Source organism: Rhinolophus ferrumequinum, chromosome 22, assembly GCF_004115265.2.
Source record: "Rhinolophus ferrumequinum isolate MPI-CBG mRhiFer1 chromosome 22, mRhiFer1_v1.p, whole genome shotgun sequence".
Lineage (NCBI taxonomy): Eukaryota > Metazoa > Chordata > Mammalia > Chiroptera > Rhinolophidae > Rhinolophus > Rhinolophus ferrumequinum.
The window spans coordinates 10,493,392-10,512,775 of NC_046305.1; the positions used below are offsets into that span (position 1 = coordinate 10,493,392).

The 19,384-nt window shown below is 47.5% G+C and overlaps 1 protein-coding gene across 2 annotated transcripts in view; it reads right to left on the reverse strand.

Moving 5' to 3' along the window:
- Window positions 1-7,807: 7,807 nt before the first annotated feature.
- Window positions 7,808-19,384, reverse strand: part of ASTN1 (astrotactin 1) — a 291,505-nt gene continuing 279,928 nt past the window's right edge. Inside the window, exons 22-23 of one of the 2 annotated variants that reach the window (XM_033093100.1) lie at window positions 16,458-16,641; window positions 7,808-12,347 (exon numbers count right to left, since the gene is read on the reverse strand). In XM_033093100.1, coding sequence (XP_032948991.1) covers window positions 12,110-12,347; window positions 16,458-16,641 — 422 coding nt within the window. In that variant the 3' untranslated portion in view covers window positions 7,808-12,109. The remainder of the gene's footprint in view (window positions 12,348-16,457; window positions 16,642-19,384) is intronic. The other variant, XM_033093101.1, reaches the window with a different exon arrangement.

The following is a 19,384-nucleotide window of genomic DNA, read 5'->3' on the forward strand; positions in this document are numbered from 1 at the left end:
AGGCATAACAGGACCATTTCTTTTTCATACTTCATTTCAACATATTGCATTCTCTGTTGGTGATACCCGCCATTCACCACTGCCCGGGAAAGGTGAGCAGACAGTTTCTGTGGTGTGTGGAAAGCCCCTCAGCCTGAAGCTTAGCCAGCCTTCATCAGCTCCAGCCATTAACAGACAGATAAGGTTCTTTCAGTCCTTATCCCTGAGACCTAGTGTTTTCAGCTCCTCGGGTCACTAATAAAGTTGAAGGACTTTGGATATCAGCTTACACTTGCTCCACGTGCTTGCATTCTGCTGCTCTTACCCGCTCATGGGGGGCACGGATGGCCTTTCATCTGTTTCTTTGTTCCCAAAATCATTTCTCTGCTTCCTCTTTTTCCTGGTAACTAGCTAGGACTCTGGTGCCCAGGTTGCCCAGGACTAGTTGACCTGGCTGATTAGTGTGACAGCCTCTGATCAGAGAGACGAGAGGACAGAGTGAGGAGAATGGGCAGCTGGCAAGTTTGTAGGTGAAAGAAAAGAGCTGTTCTTAATTCTCTCCTTTCCTTCCCTCCATTACAAGGCGTTGGACTTGACACTTTACTCTGTTCGATCACTATTAAGCGCGTCAGCACCCCTGTGGGGATGGTTTGATTGGGAACACAGTGAAAGGAGCTGATCTACTGTATTGTACCGTAAAACAGCTATAGCCAATTATTTGTAAGATTGTAAGATGTTCATTAAAAAATTAGCACACAAAATGGGAGGTGTCCTTGCTGTCATTTTTTTTTTGTTTCAATCATTCCGTCACTTCCGAATTGCTTTCCATGTGCTTGTGCCAGGTGCAAACATTCGTGATTGATCGATTGACTCATCATTGCTTTCAGTTACGCAGAAACTATTCTATTAAGTAAATTGTACGTGTCAGGAAGAGACACAGGAAAGTTCATCAGGAGAGATGACATGTACAAAAGCAGAGGACACAACACTAATGTCAGGTGCCTCACAAGTTGTGGAAATAAAGTGCAAGGATCATTCACAGTTCAGAGAAAGTAGGCGTCACTCCTGAATGCCAAAGGCAGGTCACATTTGAAGGGTCGTCCGTGAAGGATGCGTCTGATCTTGATAGGCAGAAATGGGAAAGAAGGAGAGGAGAGTCCAGGCAAAGTGAAGAAAAAGGTTGAAGAGATGGAGGTAGGAACGGGGAAAGGCTGGGTGACATTGGACAACATGGTGGCATCCAGCTGAGTGAGGAGGTAGAACTCAGCTAAAACGTGCCATGCATTTGGCAAACACGGGCTCACTTGATCCTCACAACACATCTGTGGCTTCCATGTTCTCATTTCATAGAGAAGGACACCTAGTGTCAGTCTGGTGAAGAAAGTTCCTTGAGATCACCTGACTGGACTTAGGTTCAGACCTGGGTCTGTGAGATACCAGGATGTAAGCAGGAGAAGAAAAATGACGGTTAATAGGATGTATGTATAAAGGGGAGGGAGAGAGATGGAGAGAAGTGGGTCTGCAAGAAACTAACATACCCATAAATGTTATCATCACTGATAAAAAGGAAGCCAGGAGGAACAAGTTTGTGAAGAAAAGACCACATATTTGCTTTCCCATAAAATCAGTTGGAGGACCAGCTAGATAATAGGTGGAAATTTCATATAAAGCAGTGTTAGCTCACTGAAGGAGGCTTGTGTGTTTGGGGACAGCTTGCCAGGTCTCCGGCCATGGCACACAGCTGACTGCCAGAGGGCTGCGTGGTCTCTCTGCACACCGAGGAGCCCTTCGGGGAGGCTTATGAAATAGATAGCTGAGAACGTGAGCTTGGAACTTGCAAGAGAGGTTTTTGACTTGAAACGCACATTTGAGAGTAAAAAGAATATTACCTGACATTTTCTTTGTGGTTTACAAAATACAGTGGTACCTCGGTTTTCGAACGTAATCCACAAGTTCTGAAACGTTCAAAAAGAGCCAACAGATAGGCTTCAGGATCTTGCACTCAGCAGAAGCCCTGTGACGTGTTCGACTTCTGAATCGTGTTCGAAAACCGAAGCATTTACTTCCAGGTTTACAGCATTCATAAACCAAAATGTTCGTCAATGGAGACGTTCGAAAACTGAGGTACCACTGTACTTTCTTAGGCTTTATTGTTGCCCATGGGTGAGGCAGAACAAGAACTGGGCTTTTCTTCTCTTTCTTTCTTTTTTCCCATGTTACAAATCAAGAAACTGAGTGTCAGAGAGTTTATTGAAAAATTGAAGTTCCTATAGCTATGCCGGTTGGGATCGGAATCCCAGTTTTGTCTCCAAATGTAATGTGTAATATGCTTTCCTCTACGTGATGTTCAATCCACTAGGCCCAGAGTGAACCCAGCCCCAACTGAAAGGTGAAAGTGAAAGGTCTTTTTACCTGTTTATGTTGCAAGGTGCTCATTGGTTTCCTCGTGGCTTTCTTAGTAACTGATGGTAGGGAAACAGAAAACCTTCTAGAGCTCCCTCCCAGGGCCCGCTCCTCATGCTAGGCCCTGAATATAAGCACATGCCAGTTAAGCCAGCTGGACTGAGACATCTGGCAAGGCTGCCTTCTCTCTAATAGCTTCCCCAGGGAGAGTCCTGGAGGGACACTTTGGAGCTCTGGTTTCCATTGATTGACAAATTTCAATGACAGGATGAGTCACCTGTCAGCTGGGAGACGACTCTTAGATTCAGGCCAACCAGATGATGAATGGCTCAGGATGGAGAGGAGGGTAGTGAGGTGTTCTACTAATAAATAGCTTCCGGGCATCTCTGGGTCTAGGTTTGGTCCAGGATGACCACTGATTCTAGACCCCTCATGTTTCAGGTTGCGTCTAGACCCCTCATGTTTCAGGTTGCCCAGTGATTGGCTCAGAAAAAAAAAAAGCTGGTGGTGAGAATCTTATTATCTCATCATGATCCCTGCCCATAAAGCCTTCCACATGTAACTTGGGTATCTGGGTCTGGGGCAGAGTAAGACTAGGTTAGAAAATAATGGTTCTTTTCAAGGCTGAGATAGTCCGAGCCTACCTGGGCTTGAATGCACTTTCCAGTCAGAATCCAGTCTGGTGGCCAATGCACTGGGAGGCGTGTATGATTTCTATATGCAGCTCCTTCTTGATGATCTCTGTCTCTGTCTCTGTCTCTATCTCTGTGTCTGTCTCTGTCTCTGTCTCTATCTCGTTCTTAGTTTTGTCCATTCTCGGGTTTGAAAGGGTCTCCAAAAGACCAAATCATTCCCTGTAGCGTTTCCTTTGATGGGTTGTCCTGCCTGATTGCAAATCAATCTAGTATTAAGGAACTCACAATCTCCCAGGGCTGTACAATTTATAGCTACACTTTTCTGCCTTTAGTGAAGCAAAAAATACCCATGTAGCTGTTAATGTCATTGTTTTATTCAATAAATATTTATTGAACATTGTTTCTGTGCCAGGCCCCAGGGATACGGCAGGGAGCAAAGCTAAGTCTCTGTCTTCATGGAGCTTAGAAAGAAATTGAAGGAGACAGTATACCCAGAAATATATATGTCTGTTGGTGAAGAGTGCTATGAAAAAAAGAAGGTGTAGTCAGGTGTAAGGTGTGGCTAGGCCTGGAGCGGTGCTGGTTTCTGTAGGGAGGTTTGTGTATGCTTTCTGGAGACATGCAGAGAGTGAAAGGGTGAGCCCAGGGAATACCTGGGGGATGCAGAAGCTGGCACAGAGCAGCCGGTGAGAGCGGAGAGAAGTCTACGTGTCTGCAGAAGAGCACTGAGGTCTGCGTGGCTGGAGCAGCGTGAGGGAGGGAGGTGATGGCAGAGAGGGATGCGGGATCAGGAGAGTCACGGCGGGTCTCCTCAGCCCTGGTAATGTCCCTGGCGTTTACTCAGGGGGAACTGGTTTCCTACCCCCATTTCTCCAGGCTTGTACACAATCCATTGCCTCTTCTTCACAAGGCTCACATCCATTGTTCTCCTTTCCTTTTGCTCTGCTCTCACCCCAGCTCAAGCTGCCATCTTCTCCTCAGACTGTGGTAACATGGACTCTTGCCGCCACCCCACCGGCACACCGAGTCCACGTCATTTCTCCTAAGGCACAGCGGTCACTGAGTCACCCACGACTCTGCATGTCCTTGGCCAAAGCGTGCCAGCGCAGCTGACCTGTTACAGGGACCTCCCCCGCTCCTTCCGCCACCTGAGGGCGCCTCCCCGGCCCCTGAACCTGTTGGTTTTACTCATGCTGTCCCCTCCGCTGGACCGCCTTCCCTCTGTCTCCTCATGGCCAAACATGCTCACTTCCTCAGTCCCGTCTCACATTCTCCATTTTCACGAAGCTGTTCTTCACCCCCCTATTTGATGGGAGTTACTGTACCCCTGAGCCCATATTGTCTTCTCCTAGGATAATCGGTCTGGTTGACTGACGTTTACCCCCACCCTCCAGTGGCCACTGGATTGTAAACTTTTACAAGGCAAGTGAACTCAGGGCTCCATAGGCCACGTGACGCCTTTTGTGAGAAGTAGGAAAAAAGCACCCCTTCCTCTGAGTGAAAGCAAACCGGCTTTAGAGACCGTGGCTTGAAACGTGTAGCACAGGCTGGATTTCTGGCCCCATTTTCTCCTTGAACCAGGCAGCCTTGGGCAAGACACAACTTCACAACCCTAGAGGGTGGCCCTGGAAACACGATCGTCCTTGGATTGGGATGTCTGGCACTGCCTCGTACAGTGCCCTGCCTGCATAAAACCTTGAAATGTGCTGAATTGAATCCCAACTCAGATTTTTATGGATGTGAAAACGAAAAGGAAAGAGGATGCTGGGTTTGCGGTTAGGGATGGGTGAGTGGACCTGTTCTGACTGGTGCTTTAACAACAGGCAAGAAGTGACAATACAGGCCCAACACAGGCAACTGGAACTATTTTCGAGCTGATCATTGAATTCCGGGTTTGTCAGTCAGTTTTATGTTGAGGTGTGCTTTAACCCAGCTAACGGATGTGCACATTGGGGTTTTAGATGTGTATTCCACATGGATTGGCAAGAAATAGCAACTGTTGATCAGGCAAGATAGAGCCTCTGAGACAATCTGACCTGAGATGAAGCTGAATGATCCTGAGTAAGTAACCTAATAACTTAAGACTCAATTCTACCATCTGTAAAACGGAACGGTACTTCCCAACTTAAAGAATTTTGATGCTATAGTTTTGGATGGTGATTGGCTGGGTTTTGAGTTTCCATGCACTTTCTGGCTTAAATTTTGAGTTATTCTAAGGAGCTGGTTGGTGTCTCCTTTCTCTCTCTCTCTCTCTCTCTCTCTCTCTCTCTCTCTCTCTCTCTCTCTCACGCACGCACACGCACACGCACACACACACCCTCTCACATGCACATAAGTGTTCTCTGAACCTTTGGCTATGTTTTAAATATGATTTCATTTAAAGCCATGCTGCATGCCAAATTAAGGCCCCAGATTAAATCGTTAGAATGTGACTCTGATTCCAAGTATTAAAGGAAGGATTTTTTTTTTCTTTTCAGTTTCAGTTAAAAAAAAAAGCTATGTCAGCAAGACAGTGTAATTTATCCATCATTTTAGCGTTAGACAATTTGCCTTCATGACGTAAAGAGGGTCCCAGGTAAAGGTGTGGCCTGGGGAGAGTAGCCAGTTTCCTTCTAGATATAAAGGAAGTTCCTGGAGGTACCAAGACATCTCTGCATTTCAAGCCTGACTCTCCCAAAGTGAACTTTGGTGGACATTTTAGGCATTTATGTATTCATGCTTTTTCATTCCAAGAGTATAGACGTCAGAATCCAGACCTAGTATAGACTTCTAGCTCAGGAAGATGTTGGCAGTTGAGAAAGTGGGGTGTGGTTTGTATCTGCGGGATTGTTACGAGCGTCCAAAGGGGTAACGTTAGTTATCCTTGAAAGCAATTGGCATATAAAGTGGTCCATGTGAGTTCCATAGCACAGCTGGAGCTCAGTAAATACTTGTTAATAATAAATATTGATTAATGAATGTTCTTCCGTTTTCAATGAATTACCCAATATCACCCCATTCGCATTTCAGATATACTTAAAATCTCAGCACTCGTTTCCAGTCTCCACTCTTGCTATACCTTAGCTACGAGTTTCCTCTAAGCTAGTTAATGCTTCGGGAAGATGAAATAGGACAGAAAAGAGTTGAGTTGAAAGGATTGAGTCTGGCAAGACCTGGAAGTGAAGAGCACGTCAGATTCTGGCCCTATCTGTGTTCTAGTCTCTAGGGGGAGCTCCAGGCCTCCTTTCTCACAGATAACTGGCTGCAGTTGCCCTCACTGTAGTGTTCTTACCAGGTTTGCTATGCATCTCCTGGCTAGTGAAAACCTCATCTGACCTCTGGGCTTCTGACACAAGACCTTGCCTGGAACTTAGGCTTTCGTGTACTCTCTAAATCCATTCTTCAAGTCACGCCAGCCTCACCCCGTGGCTGCCTTTGGGTCTTGTGTCTCCTGGCTTCAGCGTCTTTTCAGATTTGCCTCTTCAACCCACTGCCACCCACATTCCTGAAGGTGCGAACACACGCCACAAATCTGTCTTCTGTTGGATCAAACTGTGAGGATGTGGAGATCCCAGGTCCATCCACACCTCGGAGAAGAGAAGGCAGCAGAGAGACAGAGGTGAACTTTGTGTGCAGGCAAGTGATTGCTCACACCCTGAGGGAATGTCAGGCTCAGAGTTTGGGGGATGGAAACGACAATTTGTAGGTCAAGTCTGTTTTGGCTGTTTGTGGACTTTTCCCAATTTCTCCTGGGAGGCCCCGGCCCTGTGGCTGGGGACAGGAAAACCCACACCTGGGAGGCCAGCTTGTCTTTTCTACGCTTGTCTTCTTCCTGAGTATTCCTGAGAGGTCCCGGCAGCCCTTGCTGGTGGCCTGGCTCCAGGCTCTGTGGGGAGGAACGCAGCTACACTCAGACATTCCAGTTGCTGCTCAAACCCAGTGGCACTTCGTTAAATCCTGGGCCACACCCTCTCCTTTGAGTGTTGGCTGGTGTTGCCGAGACAACCAAATATGCTCTCTTTCTGTTCCCCTCTCCTTGCCCCACTCCAGTCAGCTCCATCAGCAACACCTCTCATGTGGACCTCCTCAGCTGCCTCCCTAGTTGCCAAGGGACATAGAGGCTACAGAGTGAAGATCAAAACATCTGCCTCTGTCTGGTGCCCAAGAGAGACTGTCTGGAAGGTCCCGAGGTCTGAAGTGCACTAGACTGACTTTCTTGCTCAGGGCTTCCCATGGTGTAGACACAACAGCTCAGTGGGTGTGGTCGAGTTCTAGTAACTGTATAGACATCCCAGCAGCTGGGATGGTCTGCCTGAAAACATGGCCAGGCTAACGGGTGGGGATGAGGGTTATACTTGGTCTCTTATGCCAGTATAGGTCAACACTCAGTGGGATCAGACATGGGAGGAGTTCCATTTCCATGTGTGCCAACAAACTCCTGTCGCAAGGAGCCCTGAAGTGTACACGGGCCCAGGTCCACCGTCAGCCTTCCCCAGGTACTGAGGGCCAGGGTGAAGCAGCAAGACATGCGCAGTAAAGATGGCTATGCCTTGTCAGTTTGGCTGCATGTAAGAAACACCCTTCCCCCCTCCTCAGCGAAACAAAACAAAGCCAACAGACAAAAAACTTGTCCGGTCAACTTTTGCTGTTAGTTTACTCACCGCGTTGACCTTAAATATCAAGAACCATTTTATCATGTTGTATCATTTGTCGGGTCAGGAATTCAAGTTGGAGTTGGCAGGGCAACTCTTCTCTTTCATGTGACATTGATAGAGGTTGCTAGGTGTTGCTAGGTGGTACACAGCTGGCAGAGGGACTAACTAGTCTTATGGGTCCAAGGCAGCTTAGTTCACAGGTCAGGTGCCTCAGGAGCGGCTAGGAGGCTGGGTGCAGCTGAGACAGTGGCCCAGAGTGCTTACACGTGACCTCTCCAGCACAGCGGCCCCAGCCTGGTGGCCTCAGCTTTCTTCTGTGTTGACTCAGAGTTCCAAGAGTAAGAGTTCCAGAGAAGAAGGCAGAAGTCCCAAGGCCTTTTATGACTCAGACTTGGAAGTCACATCGTGTCACTTTCATCTATTTTACTGGTTAAAACCCTCATAAACCTACCCAGATTCAAGGGGAGAGCCAGTAGAACACACTTGTGGAAGGGAGGGTGTCAAAGAATTTATGGTCATGTTTTAAAGCTGCCGCCGTCCTCATCTTCTTTTAATAACAGTTCCTGCTTACACAGAGACTAGAACTTCTCCCGAAGACCTTGTCGGCGTGCAGGCTCTTAGCATCTGGTTATGGAAGATAAAGGGAATCATGTTCTGGGGTCAGTGGCGATGACATCTATTTAAAGTTACATTGCAGAGCGAAAAACGATACTGAGTGTTTGGGTGGCCCACCTCGAAGCATTTCATAATAGCCTGCCTGTCCCAAAAGGTCCACAGAATGCAAGATATTACAGAAAAGTGTCAGGGAGGGCCTTTGGCAGCATTTTTCTTAGATGCCCCAAGTATACATTTCAGCAACTTCCAGAGCTTCCTCTACTTCTCTGTCATAGTTCTCATCACCTTTGTAACGATGGGGTCAATGTCTAACTTTCCCCAGTGCATCCTCTTGTCTTGCTCACCAGTGTACCCTCCAACCACACACGGTGTCCGAATCATAGCAGATATGCAATAAATACATTTCGTTGGCTCGTTATTTGGAGAAGGTGGCAGAGAGACCATGAGAACCATCACTACATAGCACTAGTGTAAGTTTATAATTTGCTGTGACGTGTTTAACTTTTTTCTAGTTAGGATGACAGGCTACAAGGTCTGTGTATCTAAAATTTAAAACTCTCACAGTTCCTAGGTCGGTCCAGGCAGATGACTGGTTATTTAATGGTACAAGGGAATACCCACACACCCGCCACTTACTAACAGCTCTGTTTATTATTTAGTTGATTATTCCGGTTTTTCATAATCGTACAATAATTCTCTTTTAAACAATACTGCTATACCTGAAGTTGGTCACATGATATTCTTCCTTCCTTCCAGAGTAGTAAAGTGTTTTGTTTTGTTTTCACACTCAGTTTTTTAATAGAACATTTGAATATCAAGAAGTGTGGTTACCTAAAAATCATGAATGGACCAAACTCCATGGAAAACAATCGCACACTCAGGGAAAGGTCTAATGCTAGTACAGTGGGTCACGTCCACTCAGGTGGGAGCCCCAGTGACCTCCCAGGAGCCCCAGATCTGGGAGTGTGAGGGTGGCTATGAGCAAGTCCCTTAACACCTATTTGGCAGCTTGGTAACTTGAGGTTTAATACTGGTCCAGCACCGTCACCTTTTCTAGTCAGGATGGGTTCCTCCAGGCAAGCTTTGCGGTGTCATCATGGTGTGATCAATGTATCTTCTTAGGGCACACACCCTCCAATGAAATCCTCAGGGCATCCTAAGACTCTCTCCTGCCCCATTCCTGCTGGTCTCACTTTTAACTTGAAAGTAGATGGGACGCAGCCATAGAAGTCCTGTGCAGTGTGTGCGTGTGTGTGTGTGCACGTGCACGTGCATGGGTGCAGTGAGGCGGGCACAAGGGGACCGTGAGGGAGGACGAGAATCGTGGAGAAGGGAGGGATGAAGGAGAAAGGGTCACAGGAAGAGCGAAGATAACGTAGACGAAAGAGAGGTAGAGGGACTTGGTAGAGCAGGAAAAGGCAGAAGGTGAGAGGGCGACAGTGAGTCTCTTTTAATAAAACAGAAGGGGGGACAGAAAAGGGTTTCCCTGGTGCCACTCGCTGTCCTCCCTCCCTGGCCCATCGACTGGCATCTCACCCTCCACTGGGGCAGGAAGGTAGCGACAGCCTGGGCACCTCCCACCCGTGCGGCGTGGACCTCGTTTTCTGTTCAGACTTGAATAAGGACGGAACACAGTAGCAGCGGCAACGGCAGCTCTCACCTTGGCCGCCCCACTGAGTGGTGTCCAGCTGCCTAGGACATCTTCCTCTGTGGTGAGGAAGCTTGTCCCTTGAGGGGTCTCACCTGAGGCCCTGTCTTGACCACAGATGGGATGGCTGAGTTTTCTGTGAGCCTCGCTCTGGAAGTGGGGGAGTCTCTGAAGCAGGGGCAGTCCACAGTGTGAAATAAACCTGTTAATCTTTCTGTGGAAAGATGCAGAGGGAGTGAGAGCAACCTGTGCTTGTGGTCTTAGCACAAGCTTTGCTCCCGGGCACCAGCAGGGACCACCTGTGCTGCAGACCCGGAGGTCCCAAAGGGGTTCTAGCTGCAGAGTTAGGGTGCACTTTGGCTCCTCCTCCCACTGCACTCCGGGCACAAGTACACCATGGAGGTGTGGGGAAGGGGACACTCTCTGGGCAGGCCCTCCATGGAGCTTTCAGCTGGCACAGCTGCCCGGTGCAGGCAATACTGAAAACAGGGCTGAGTGGCAGAAGGGTTAAGCTCCTATGCTCTGGAGTACAACAGCCTGAATTCATACTGTGGCTCAGGCAGAGAGTAAATGAGGCATTTGGGGCAAGGTGTACGTCCTCTCTTTGCCTCAGTTTCCTCATCACTGAAATGGAGCTGAGAACAGAACTTGGGGAGGTGAGAATTCAGTCATATGTAAAGTGCTTAGGCCAGCCTCTGGCACACAGTAAGCACTCAATGAATGTGGTCTGGAATTATTACTGTTTAGAAAACAATCAATACAGCTCAGTGGATGGCCTTCTAGATCTCCCATCTTCTTCCTGCCCTTATTTTCGTGTTTCCAAAGGAGGAGCCCAGTCAAGGGCAGGGTGGCTGAAAGTGTGTGTTCAAGCCTCTGAGGTGTGGGCGCAGCCAGGGCGGGCTGTGGACCACCTGGCCCTGCAAAGCGCCTTTGGGAAGGCGGGGCTTCCTGTGAGCCAGGCCCCCGCTGCCGCCCCTGCCAGCGCTTGCGCAATGGGGCAGACACAGCAGCCGGCCCTGCCCTGCAGTCAGGGGAGGCAGCCTACACAGAATCTCTGCTCCTCCTGGCAACTCGGTGGGGTGAAAATGGTGGAATCCTCCTGCGATGCTCACCCAGAAAAATGCTCGCCAAACTAACAATATGATTAAGCCAATTTAGCAAGGGGGTTTGGGGGGGAGGGAGAGGACAGAACATGTTTTGTGATCAGTAATAACTTGGGTTTAGTGAACTTGGGTTCACTAACACACTGACATGGTGGTACTAGCTCCTCCTGGACCAGAGCAGACATCAGCCAAGAGCCTTATCTGTCCAGGGCAAGCGGTACCCACACTAGACAATCAGGAGAGTCCTGTATACTGGGGGTCGGCAGAAGCTCAGCTTGGAGGCACAGGAGTTTTATAAAAAAAACAAAAACACAATAAATGCCACTTCTTTTCCAGAATGTGGACTGCTCACCAGTCTCCCAGGTAGACCACGCTGAAGGTGCATTGGACAGGTAGCATTTTGTTGCCTCTTAAAGATGACATTGTTCAGAGGAGAGGACCGAGACCTTCCAGAGGGAGATGTCATTTGTCCTGTAACACGGGGAAGGAACTAACAGTCTAGGAAACCCATTGGGGCCCAGATGGGAGGCTGGGTTCACCTGTGAGGTGTGACGTTAGCAGTAGGGAAGCCTCACGGCACAGCCGGGGCCACCTTCCCAACCTTGTTGTTGTGTTTCTCTGTGACCTGGGCCAGAGTGAGGGGCACCCTGGGGAATGCCTGACACTGGGGACAGAGGCCAGGGTAACCGCCTTCTGGCCTCATCTCTGTCCCTAAGTAGAAGGGACTTAGGCTCTCAGGGAGCACAGGCTGCCTTGACCTAAGGACCTTTCATGGGAAGCATAATAGAACTTTCGAGTGTTTTGATGAACTTCTTGGGGGGGAAAAAAGTCAACTGTAAAACAAGACCCAAAGCAATCCCCTAAAAAAACAGCGCTGCCTGAAGCCGCTGGCCAGCAGGTGTGAGGGTCATGCAGATGGAGGATGTCACACGAGATTCTGCAGGGAACAAGGATGGGTTTCTCCCTGGTTTCGACGGTGTCTGTGGAGGTTTGAAGGTTCCATTAAAAAATATTAAAAAGCCACCAACCAACCCAGATGTCCCCCTCTTCTCTCCTGCTTCCTTTTGGCAGCCGCTGTCTGGACTCCTGGCACTAGATGTCTTTGCTGTCCCCATAATCATTGTAGGGGACACTCAGGGTCTGCTCCTCACATGTCTTCCTGAGGTCCTGGCTGAGCTCTGACCACTCAAGTCCGTACGGCTTGATCTCGCTGTAGCGGCATCCCAGGTAGTTGAGGGAGCTGCGTCGCAAGCTGATCTTGGGTTCCTGAAGGAGTCCGTTGCACCAGCTGCTGAGATCCCCAAGCTGGGAAAGGATGAGGCCAGCTTTCCTGGGGACCAAGCACGGGGGTTAGCGAGAAGAGAAGGAGGGAAGGCAAACGGTGTGAGCCCGGTCTATTTTGATCACTATTTTATCATTGGCTCTTAGAACTGAGGGATCTCCATAAATATTTGTCAAGCGAATGCATGAAGGAAGGAAGGAAAGAAGGAAGGAAGGAGATAGATAGATAGATAGATAGATAGATAGATAGATAGATAGACAGACAGATAGACAGACAGATAGATGATAGATAGATAAGTGGATGCATTTGCAAAGTGGGGCAGGCACCAAATGAAGCGGAGAAACAAAATGCAATAGGGAAAAATGAAGAGAAAATAACTAATATTTTAGTGGAAATGTCTGTCCTTTTAAAATCATAGAGTTGGCCATTTTGAAAGACATCATCAAATCAGTTTGCTTTAAAGCCAGTAATTTATCATCATTAAATGACAAGTAAGGTGTTTGAATATTTTTCCCTTTTCAAGGCTCTTTCTGAAGCGAGTAGAAGCAGCTGATATATTGAACTCCAGGGGCTGTCAAATGCCACTAACGATGCCTGTAGGGAGGTCATTCGAGTGTGACCCGGATTAGGACAATCATGGCCTCAGTGCACGTTGACACAGGGCCAGTCCTGGGGACAGTGCAGACTCAGTGGGACATGTCACATAATTAACCTCTGCTGAGCTCATGCTCCATTCTGGCATCTGCCTCAGAAAGGACGGGAGACATTGCCATTGAGCCCCGAACAAGAGTGGGAAAAGGACGTGATGAGAGGGCACCTGACCTGTTGCAGATCCTGAAAAAGGAGCAGAGGGTGGGGTGAGGTCTCCCCAAGTTCACACACACTGGAATGGAGTCATCCCTCCGCGCCAAGAACACAGTGTGATCGGCTCTGCATGCAGCTTGGGGAAATGGGCTCTCACCTCCCTCTATCTCGTGGGCGTGAGGTCTTCCTGGCACCCATTTCTGGTGTCGGAGATAAGGACCACCTGATCACCAGTTCTCAGACCTCCCTGGCGTTGACTCTGAGCACTCAGGACGAGAGAAGGAGCAGGGTTCCCTCACTCAGCTCTGTTCTTCTTCCAAGAACCAGTGACCAGAGGCCCATGGAGGAAGCTTCTCTTATTTGAACACGCTTGTGTGAGGCTGTAACATGCTGTTCTGGAAAGCTCAGTGAAAACGCTTGTAGTCGTTATCAACTGCTACCGTGTTTCCCTGAAAATAAAACCTAGCCGGACAATCAGCTCTAATGCATCTTTTGGAGTGAAAATTATAGTAAAATAAGACCGGGTCTTATGTAATATAATATAGTATAAGACTGGGTCTTATATTCATTTTCGCTCCAAAAGATGCATTAGAGCTGATGGTCCAGCTAGGTCTTATTTTTGGGGAAGCAGGGTAGGCTAACTGTCTCAGGTGAGGAACTGTCTCTTGGCATTCAATCAACAATTCCTTCCAGAAAACAGAAGTGTCTGTACCCCATTGAGAACTAACTTTCCAAGAACAATAAGGGCATTTGTTGCATTCTTCTTCTTCTGTCCTGGCAATGAACATTACCAGGGAGGAGCTCACTGCATTCCTAGGAGGACATGCTGAGAGAGGGGCGGGGGTGACTTTGGTATTGAGCTTCAGCAGCAAAGTCAAGGTGCTAAGACAGTGTGAAGTCATCGGAGGAGTAGTCATGCTTTCTCACCTTCAATGGTGGGTCAGAGGAGATCAAACAAATACTCCGCCTGCCGCCTAAAGACCATCTGTGCAGATGGTCCCTCCTCTGTCTATCAGCGGCTTCCAGGCAGGCTTTCCAAAAGTCGCCATCAATAGGGACTTTGGTGGCCCATGCTCTTAATCTATCCTACTGCATGTCATGCGTGGCTGACAAAATTTGGGGGAGGTGGAGGAAAGGGGAATGAAGGAAGACTAGGAGCAGCAACTCTGTCATCTTCCAAGAAATAGATAAAGGAACCCGTTCTAGCCATCATTTCCAACCAACGGATTTAATTAGCCCATGGGGTCTTTGTGGCCACTTTCATTGCTCAGTTTTAAAATAATAATAATTAATTGGGGTCTGCCTTTGACCATCTCAGAGCCTGCGGTCTTCTTTCTCAAGAGCAATGCAACCAATGTTCTTCTTAAAGTATTTCAACCCTAACTCGACCTGGGGGCCTCCATGAATTCCAAATGGATTGAACTGAACTGAGGGAACACTTTCTGCGCACTCACAGGAAGTAAGCACCCAACAGACCCCTTTCTGTTCATTCTCACACCAGAATCCAACGTGGGTGGATGTATCTCAAGGCAGAAGACTCTTTCCTGTGGTTCTCCCTGAGATCCATGACACTAAGAAGTAAAGTCGTACGCTTTCCGCACGCTAAGGGAACTATACTCCCCCCTCCCCAACCTCTATACAGCCGTGAAAAACCTGTAAAAGGGTCTCCGGGGAGGAGAGTTTTGGGGAAAGACTGTATAGGCAGCAGTGGGCCTTACTTTACAGTGAGATCCACATTTCTTTCCCTGCTCACTTTCTTTATTGACGCATTGTCCTTCTGACTCTTGAGTTACAAGAGAGGAATTGGCAATCCGAATGCCCTTGGAAATGAAGATGATATATGAAATGTTTGTGCTCTTCAAACTGTGACATTTATGTTCCCTAACAAAGAACTGCATATATACACCCAATAAATGTCAGAGGAAGGAGGAAAGAGAGGAGGAGAGCGGTGGGGGAGCAAAGAGGGCAGAGGGAGTAGAGAGAGTGGTAGAAGTAAGAGAGTTGGGGAGCAGGGAATGAAATGAATAATAGCAAGGGCAGCAGTGTGAAAAGGTTTGGATGGAGCAGAGAGGACATTTCTTAGTATGTATTAACTTTCTAATCCAAGGTTGGCTTTTTACCAAAACTGAGACAAAACAACGTGAAAGTCCCTTGTCTGTTTTCCTCTGTGTCCTGCCTGGTCCATAGCAGTACACCTGTTCGCTCAAGGGCTACTACCCTGTATAAACATCAGTATATCATCTATGGAATGCATAAACCTTCTTCCTGATCTGACACGTGAAATAGTTTTATTTCAAGAAGATAATCCTAAATTTCTTCCTTCAAAAGAAAGGAAATAAGGGGGGGAGTGTACTGAACAAGGGTCTTCCAGGAAAGTTTATAATTTTGCGTCACACGAGAAGGCACACCAAGGCTGGGTCTCCCTCCGGCTTGGCCAGAGGTCAGATGGATGGGATGGCATTTGGGTGACAGTTTTGTTTAGCCCTGTTGTGTGGAGTGCAATAATTCTTTAAGTGCTAGAGGAGACAACAGCATTGACTTTCTTCTTTTTTATTTCTCAAAGTCCTCGCCATATTTTGTTTTTCTTCCTGAGCTCCTAAATTATTTGGGGGACATGTAGGTACTAACATTCCATGTGAAAACCTCGTTACCCTGTTTATCTGAAAATTCCACTATTTCCAGGGAAATCTGTTTCTCGCAAAGTAGCAATATACAGCCAATGGAACAAAAGGAAGATGATATCTCTACACATTCTTCCCATTTTCTCTCTCAAAGACGTCTATCTGGGTTATGCAATCTAAAAGCAGGGGGTATTGAGTTTGGGGAAGTTGTAGCGTAGGGGCCAGAGGAAGTTGGCAGACACTATACTATCCTTACTTCGGCCAACATAGATGTCAAGGTGGGTGGTTGCCTGCCCCACGTTGTTTTTCGGCAGAATGAAATTTAGCTATAGAATGCATATAATATATGCAAATTTGATAGGCAATAAATACTTTTGGATAACCTCTTCCATAAAATTCCTCATTTTCTTTCACAAGACAAAGCTTCTGGCTCCTACAGTTGTAGCACTTGGAAGGCTGTGTCAGCACGATGAAGAGGAGGTTAAAACAGGTCGAGGGCAAAAGTTTTTTCAGAGTTCAGGGAATGCATTCATGACTTGCCTGCTTAAACCCAGCTTATCCAGAACTAATCTGTATGAACTGAGCTGTCTGAAAGCATAGAAATGAGTTCTTCAAGCACCTAAGCTCATGCAGGATAGCTATGCAAATGAATGAATATGCCATCCTAGTAGAGAAGGTACAAAATTTCAAAGAGCCAGGGTCTTGAAAAGAGACAAGGAAGTTTATTGATTACCTGGGGCCTAATTCATCCTCACACCGCCAGGTGAATTCTCCAAAACTCTCATAGTGCTGGTTGTAGTGGTAGAGAACTCGGTGTAGGGTGGGGGGACCCAGATCCAGAAGGGTGTTGTAAGCCGTCTGTTGCTCCTTCCCACTGGTGTAGCCATTGAAGAGATTGTAGATCTTGTCCGCTATTTCTGAGGAGGGCAAACAAGGCAAATAAATGACATATTTACATAATGTAAATGATTACGTAGGCAGGCAGATATGTATGCGTGTGCATGTATGAGTGTGTGTAAATGCATCTGTACATGCATACACGTGTGTGTGCTATTACTTAAAGAATACTGAGCCTAGAACATGGAGAAAAGTGGCCTGAGTCATTCACTTTACCTTTGCCCCATCGGGTTTCGGTTTTCTCTTCTGTAAAATGAAAGCCTTCGAAGAGAGTATCTCCAAGGTCAATTTCAGTTCTAATATTCTTTGTCTTTACCCATGTTTCCTAAAACTACAGAGCCTGAGGCCAAAGCTCATAGATTAGTACTTTACTGGCCAATGCGATCCCAGGGAAGCAGGAGGGAGGGAAATGCAGCTAGGAAGGAGGCAGAGCCAAAGGAAGGGTGTACACAGAGGAGCTGGTGGCTGGATGTGCTTGGGTACCAAGTGGGTCTTATAAAAGCAACAGGGACGCCCTGGGCAGCAGGGGGACAGGCGTTTGGCTCAGGTAAGAAGGGAGGCAGTGTCGGGTTCTGTCTTGAGCACCTTGAGGAAGCCTGAGCAGCTGCAGTGCCAAAAGCAACCTGGCCTATGACTGCAGCCTTTGCTAGGGCCGCCCAGACCAGATATGAAGAGAAGCCTGCAGATCTGTGGTGACACATAAATTGAATCCAGTATATTCTGCAGTTCCAAGTGAGTAATCTTTCAGTTTAATTTATATCTTTTCTATTTCTGCGTCCAAGGCATGCATTGCTAAGTTGAGCTTGGTGATGTGGCAAAGGAGCAATGAATTTGGATAGCTTGGGCAGTTTCTCCTCCGGGGCGCAAAGCACTGTATTATGAAAGATTTTCTCATTAAACCTGTCAGAAAGGAGATTTGTTTACATTTCCTTCTTAAACAGCTGGGAACTAAGATCTGTGAGCAATGCTTTGTCTCGGGTCCAGTGTTAGCTCTGGAGGTGAAGAAACTAAGCCTATAGGTTTCTAAGCCACACTTTGCCCATGTGACGCCCGTTAGCGGAAAGACACAGCTACCTGATGCCCTGTCACCATTCCAAGTGAATTCAGGGTTGCTGGTAATGATAGAGTCGTCACTGCAGGAGTTTCCTGGGTTGCAATAAATAACTTCCCACCCTTCCTCTACCCAGACACTACAATCATTTTCTTACTTTCCTATCTGGCCTCTTGCTAATGAGGATAGGAACTGTATCTGCCTTCCTCAGTGCTCTGAGTGGCTCGCCCAAGGCCAGGCGATACAGTCGATCGAAAAATGTTAGCCAAGTGAATGGAACTCATGACTAGGGGGCAATCTGGATCTACTCTAGGAGACGGTCTCTCTCTATCCTGGGCTATACCGCTTCTTTAGCCACCAAACTCTTGGAGCCAGCAAATTTAGCTGCATTACAAATAGTGTTCATGCAGAAATCCACCTACATTTTCAGGATTCTAAAATTCTCCAGTTGTTAAAACAGGATCCCGAGATTAAAAATGATAGTGATTTAGAAAATAAAGATCTGCGGTCTCCCCAGTTGCTTAGTAAAGGCCTATCGATTGCCATGAACTTCACACACGTGAATTTCAATCCTCAACACACCACTGCAAGATGGGTATGAGTGTCTCTGGTCTACAAACGAGGACATTCAGAGAGAGGCAAGGTCACCTGCCCCAGGTCACGTAGCCAGTGTGGGCGGGAGGCAAGATTCAACTGTCTATTTTCCTTTGCTCTTTTGCCCTGATGCACAGGGGTTGGTTGTGTTTAACGGATTTAAGGAGGCAGTCTTAGGGGATGCAATTCTAGAGAGACGGTTTCAAGCAGAGAACATTATTACCCTGCTTGGCCCATAGGTGCCAAATCAGAGGAAGCCCTAGTGGGTGTGCAGGGCCTGTGTCACTTCATGAGCTGAGCTAGAAAGAGCAAAGGGACTGCTCTCAGAGCTGTGTGGTGTTCAATGGGAAGCAGGGAGTGGGTACTAAGAAGAGAATGGGGAGGGAAAATGTGGGTGAGCACACTGGAGCCCAGATACGGAGGGTTGGGGTTCCTCTCCCACCCTTTTACTGACATCAAACTGTTCTTATTTCTGGGACTGGGCAACAGCAGCCCCGGCCCCAGGGCCTGGTTGTGAGTTTCCACTGAGAACAGTGATGAAAGAGATGCTGCTTGCTGGCATGTTTGCTATTCTCGTAACGCAGAGGTAATATCCAGAGAAAACTGGTGCTTCCCGATGGCAGCAGCCGATGTGCCTGAGACCAGATGGGATAGGCCCAGTTTCCTCTACAAAGGAAAGCTCCCAAAACCAACAGAATCTACCTCCAGGGTGTGCTTAAAAGCCTACATCAATACATGGGACGCTATATTCAGGACGATCTATATGTCACGCTCCTAGAGAGTGAGTATCGCTGGCTCTTCCTGTCTCCACTGAGAGAATTTAGAGAGATTATTTCATTCACTTTCATAGCATCTCAAGAATTCACTAACTCAAAGGATAGAAAAGAATATAAGGCCTTTTTCAGTCTCATTTTACCCCGCTTTCAGCTTCACGGGAGTCCTGAGTTACTCAAACTGGGCATCTGTCTGCCTTCTGTAACATGCATGATGTCCGGGAATAGTCCAAATGCAGGTGAAGAGATGGGAGGCGGTATCTATAGCCTCATCATAAAAAAGGAAACCAAGTTATCAGAAGGGAGCCAAGATCTCTCAGGCAACAGAATAAATGAACAGGGCTG